Source organism: Zeus faber (genome assembly GCF_960531495.2).
Source record: "Zeus faber genome assembly, chromosome: 4".
In the NCBI taxonomy this organism is placed as follows: domain Eukaryota; kingdom Metazoa; phylum Chordata; class Actinopteri; order Zeiformes; family Zeidae; genus Zeus; species Zeus faber.
In genome coordinates this window covers 25,534,131-25,540,130 of record NC_137191.1, presented here as the reverse complement: position 1 = coordinate 25,540,130, position 6,000 = coordinate 25,534,131, and the positions used below count along the sequence as shown (strand labels likewise).

Below are 6,000 nucleotides of genomic sequence, written 5' to 3'. Positions count from 1 at the left end.
CTGTATGATCTTACCACAAACTCAATCAAGAATTTGCATATGCAAAAGAGGAAGCTTATTCAGATGTCGATTTAATCAGTATATCCATCAGATACGTTTACAAACCTCTTTAAAAGTTTGCACTTCTTTGTCAGTTCAACCATCAGTGGTCATTTGTCTTCCTTGTTGGTAACTCTCAACTCTCTCTACCGCATCACTTCTTCCAGCGCCTGGACCTTCTGACCCCTGCGAGCAGAGATCAAGAGTGCCCTCTTCTGGTGAAAAAGAGCACATAAACTCTTGACATTTAGAGCTATTGGATTACTCTCACTCCATGTAATTCCTCCCGGTCACCTCAGGAACGCTGTATGTCCACACAGCAAAAAGCATGATGACAACAATGACTTTATAGCCATGACCTGGACACAGAATAGCACCAGCAGCACTATGGAGGCCTCCTACTCTATGAATGCAGTGACATCCCCTGCCAGCACATCCGTACCCAACTTGTCTGCAACTCCCGCCTCTTCCAGCTGCCTGCAGTTCTTTTGGGAGTATCAGGACAATGCGGTCATTGTGGAGCATTACAACTACACCGGCAAGCTGCAGAGGGACCGCTACCGTGAGGGGCTCAAGCCAGAGGGCATTGCCTTCCTGGTGGTGTGTCTCCTTATTGTCCTGGAGAATGCCGTGGTTCTCCTCGCTATCTGGAGGAACAAAAAGTTTCACCTCCCCATGTATTACCTCCTGGGGAACCTGACTCTGTCTGACCTGCTGGCTGGGATCACCTACATGGCCAACATCATCATGTCCGGTCCTAACACTTTGAAGTTGACACCGTTGGTATGGTTCCTGAGGGAGGGAGGGGTCTTCATCACGCTGGCTGCCTCTGTTATCAGTTTGCTGGCGATTGCAATCGAGCGTCATGTCACCATGGTGACCATGAGGCCCTACCATGGGGCAAAGCGGGGGCGGATGTTGGCATTGATCGCTGCGAGTTGGGCCCTGGCAGGGTTCCTGGGTGTCCTGCCGATTCTGGGATGGAACTGCATGCACAGGCTGGATCAATGTTCAACTGTGCTCCCGCTCTATGCCAAGAGCTACATACTTTTCTGTGTTTCTGTATTCATTGCGGTGCTGTTAGCGATTGTGGTCCTTTATGCCAGAGTTTTCCGCATTGTCCGTGTCAACACACAGAGGCAGAGGCTGGGGCTGTCCGGCAGCCTGCGGAAAGGCTTGGCCAGGAAGTCGCAGAAGTATATCGCCCTCCTCAAGACAGTCACTATTGTTCTGGGTGTCTTTATTGCCTGCTGGCTGCCACTTTTCCTTCTTCTCCTCCTTGACTTTTTCTGCACCGACCGCAGCTGCCGCCTCCTCTACAAGGCCGATTACTTCTTGGGGGTGGCGATGGTCAACTCACTGCTCAACCCTATCATCTATACTCTGACCAGCAAGGACATGAGGAGGGCGATCCTCAGGTTGCTGTGTCGGCCGTGTCTGATGACAAGGGACGGCCAGGTGAAGAAGATTGGAATGCCGTTCCTGGAGTGCAGTTTCAGCAAAACAGAGGTGGCCTCTCAGAAACTGGAGGGGGGGTTGGAGACCACAGTATCTTCAGGGAACAATGTCACGACCCCCTCCCCTATAAAGGCACTATACCCCAAACTGTTCAAGTCCTGAGGACTCTATCAGACGTGTTCTAGAACGGAATTGTGTGTGGATGAGCTCCTCGCCGAGTGGAGTGCAGGACGCAACATACTCAGCAAACCCTCTGTAAAAGGGAAGTACTTATGGGTTTCTCAAAATTTGACTATAGCCTCCATGAAGGCAGAAGGTGGATGGGATCTGAAAGAAGCACTCAATACCGTCAGGTTTAGTCAAATCCCTATTATGGAGCCGCGCAGGTTTCGCGATAAAACTGTACCAAAAGGGTTTGGTTGCGTGACAGGGTAGAACCTTTCAGGCCAGGTGTGCAAGTCTCATATATTAACCAAGGGACTCTCCCCTGTGTATGTAGGTATTTTCTGTTGTGGTTTGCACTGAAGTGACATAGTGATTTGCAAGGGAATCCTGGACTGAACTCTGCTATGGCACTTACATTTTGTGTCAAAGCGTGGAAGAAAACTCACTTCTGTAAAGCCAAAGACCATTGTGACTAATTGTTAATTAGACTGCTTTCTCCTAACTTACTGCACTGTGTTGTTATGATGAGCGAACATGTCTCGCTTTGCCCGCTTTTACTGTGTATGACATACAAAGCTCCAAGATGACAACATATTGCATATGTGAACATCTGGTTTTTGCTGGCTCAAAGGCCTGAGGTGTGCCATCTTGCCATGAGGATAACCTGTATTTTACCACTACACACTACACTCTTCCATCTTTGTGTACATTATCTACTGTACACAAAGATGAAAGAGTGAATCCAAGTATACGAGAAAGAGAGAGAGAGAGACAGACTGTTTTTGTACGCAAACACAATAAGTTACGCTTGGCCCCGAATACTGTCCAATTGAGGTGAAAGAGGGAAGTGAAATCAAAATTCCCTAGTTTTTAAATGACAGGTGGTGAACTGAAAGTGCTTTTAATTCAACTGATAAGTTAAAGTTGTAATGCTCACTCTCAGTTCCAAGCATGTCAAACCACAGCCCCCCAACTCCCACCCTTGACAAAGTATGTCATGGAAACATTAGCATTTGTCTAATTCAACACACTGAAAGACTGATCAAACCATTTGGTTTATTTTCTTCTGTTGTGGCATGCCACCTTATTATAAGTGACTCACTGAAACTTGCCTGTCTTTTAGAAAGATTAGATATAATTTCTCAACATTCAAATACGGTTTCATAAATGACTAATCATCACTCAGCTGCTCTGAGACAAGAACAAGCCTGCTCTCAATAATGCCAAATAAAATTGCACAATAAAAACAAAAAAAACGAAACACCAACGCAAATATGTATCACATCAGAGTTATTACACAAACTATTTTGCTATCTTCTTATCTATTTTCAGATAAAATGTATAGGTAGCTTACAAGGTTCAATGTACAATTCCATTTGTAATTTGTTTCCTTCAAATTTTATGATTTAAACCTTTTAAAACAATGTTTTTGTACAGTTAAGTGGTTTTCTGTGTAGATGATGTATTTCACAATGTCTTTTTGTAAATTCAAAGAATGTTGTGTTTTTTGCATTACGTGCATTTACATTGAAAAGTGTTTCTTTTCACACGTGACTTTATCAATGCAATAAAAAAAAATAATTTCAGAAGCTATGTAAAAGACTGCTGAGTTTAATTTTAATGTGTGTGTGTGTGTGTGTGTGTGTGTGTGTGTGTGTGTGTGTGTGTGTGTGTGTGTGTGTGTGTGTGTGTGTGTGTGTGTGTGTGTGTGTGGCAACAATCGGTGAGTGAAACAGCAGTTCTTGAAGCAACCACCACAGGAAGTCAGCCCTCGTTTCACATCTGGTAATAACATTGGCCTAGAATGTCAGGATCCTGTGCCTGTTTTATGTTATTCTGTCCCTCTCTAGCGCCCTCTGTCCCTCTCTAGCTCCCCCAGTCTGTCTCTAGCTCCGTCTGTCTCTAGCTCCCGTAGTCCCTCTCTAGCTGCCTCAGTCTGTCTTTGGTTCCTCATCCCTGCCACTGCACACCTGTCCCCATACAGCAGTCTCACCACCTGTGTTCACCGTCCTCGTCACCCCTCTTGTATTTAACCTGTTCCCCGTTCACTCTGTGGTAGTCAGATTGTTGCATGGTATTCCCGGCCTGGTTCCCTGGATCCTGGTTCCCTGCCAATAAGTTTGCCTTTTGACTGATCCCCTGGTTTTGACCCCTGCTTCTTCTTCAATAAACCCTTTATCCTTGCACTTACTCCTGAGCCTCTGCTGTGTCCTGCATTTGGGTTCACCAGACTGTATCGTGACACGAAACGTTCTCCTACAAGTTTTCAAAATTTCTTATTGTTTCTCCCACACCACACAATGTCCTATTTCCTTAAAAAAAAAAATAATAATAAATAAATAAATAAAGTCATTAACCCAAGGTCTAAGACCTTGATCCACTGTCTGCACTTGTCATGGGTGTGGAACACCAAACAACTCCTGTGGGAAAGCTGTGTGTCAAGCTCGAACCTTGCTCTGCAGCAGCTGTGTGCAGATACGTTACTGGAGCCTGGGGAGAAGGACCAAATCCACATACGTAAAAGGAAAAATTTCCTTGCAAATCCCCGGAGTTGGACATTTCTTCCTCTTCCGGTCTGGAGGCCTAAATTGATGGTCCTCGTTGTGCTTCAGGGAGCACTCCGCAGCATGCCTTTTGTCATTTTGGATCCTGTATATACATTAAGTGTAAGGAACACGGGCTCTTCGAAACTTCAATTGCTATGGCCCTAAAACTGAAGTGACAAATGGTGTGTGGGGACACATTTACTTTGGCAATGTGCAAGGACAGCACATAAAGCAACTTGTTATCAACTTCTCAAAGGATTGTTTACACACAAAGCGATTCCGGATTAAATAAAGGAAATATGTTATGCCACTTCTGGCTGCCTGCATGAATAATGTTAAACAAATTAACTTGCAGAATGCTCAAATGTGTCGGACATAATCTTGGCTGCCTGCATGAATAATGTTAAACAAATGAACTTGCAGAATTCTCAAATGTGTCGGACATAATCTATATTCCAATGAATTACAACTTTTACAATCTTGACACAAGTTAACAAACTGGATGTTACTGCAACAAAATAGTTGTACTATAATATATAATAATAGCTGTTTCTTCACATGTTGTCTAGCCATGTACACTGCTGGGCCTGGCCTTGGTTCAAAAAGGTGACCTTCAAGTAGCCTTCCAGATATTAAGAGTGCATGGTGTTGGTGGTCTTTCTTCATACTGTAATATTGGTGAAACTGGGGAAAATGACAGGGTCATACAGGTACGACTCGTTCCATTTAGACTGAACCCTCCAGCAAAGGAGGCAGGCGGCAGCAGGGGCAGACAGCCAGGGTGGTTACAGGCATTGAGAGGCTTGTCAGGAATGTCCATTCAATGAGAGCCCCAAGGGTAACCTAATCTAATTCTGCGAGAAAAGTGCTGAATGGGAGGCAGAGTAATCACCGCTCAGGTTGAAAATTATAATTGAAGGTGTCATTTGATATCAGGGGTTTATTAGTCACTGCAAAGCCCCCAGTTAAGGAACTGGGGATTTCGTCTTAGTATGAATGAAGGGGCTTAATCAAGTGTGGTACCTGACAACAAGCACCGTTTCCAACACTACACTTTACATTTTATTGTTTGGTACTGGAGGTATGAATGTATGAATCTTGGAAAACCGAAACCCTCGAACCCTCGAAAATATCTTTCAACTGAGTACCCCCCTTCACTGGCATTGGGAGATAAAAAAAAAATAAAAAATGACATAAATTATGTACTAGGTGTTTGTTTTTTTTAACATTATATAAAACCAATATATATTAACAGTTTTTTTTAAATGTCAGAGTACCCCCTGCAGTACCCCTGCAGTACCCCCATTTGACAAACTGTTTTTTTTAGATGACACTCCCGTCGGCTTGCAACGAGACAGCTGGAGCATAGCGCCACCTCGTGGTACTAAACCACAAAGGATGACGTTATGGTCCTTATTTATGTGCCAGTACCTCCTTGCAGACAGCGTTAAAAACCGGTGCGTGATGAGAGTATTGTAAGTTTACATGATGCGATGCAGTTCAAGCTGCACATATTTGTTCATCTTATAATTGACACGGGAACAACTTTATTCTGCTTCATGTGTTTTTCAAGTCATAACTGAGATGTTATTTATTTTTTCTCATATTTAACCCTCCTTTTTTTTTTTGATAACTCCAGTCACCAATTTCCCACGATGCCATTGGCAAGAGAGATCCTACATTTTATATATCTTGTATATTTTTCGCATTCAACAGAATATATATATATATATATATATATATATATATATATATAAACGTGTTTTTGTTTGTCTAGTATAATCGAGCCTCG

The 6,000-nt window shown here is 43.5% G+C and overlaps 1 protein-coding gene across 1 annotated transcript; it reads left to right on the top strand.

The window, feature by feature from the left end:
- Positions 1–393: 393 nt before the first annotated feature.
- Positions 394–3,203, top strand: s1pr5b (sphingosine-1-phosphate receptor 5b; the record flags this gene model as incomplete). Its single annotated transcript, XM_079999507.1, has 1 exon — positions 394–3,203. One exon carries the CDS (start codon positions 394–396, stop codon positions 1,657–1,659), a length of 1,266 nt encoding a protein of 421 aa, XP_079855633.1. The 3' UTR covers positions 1,660–3,203.
- Between the last annotated feature and the right edge of the window lie 2,797 nt (positions 3,204–6,000).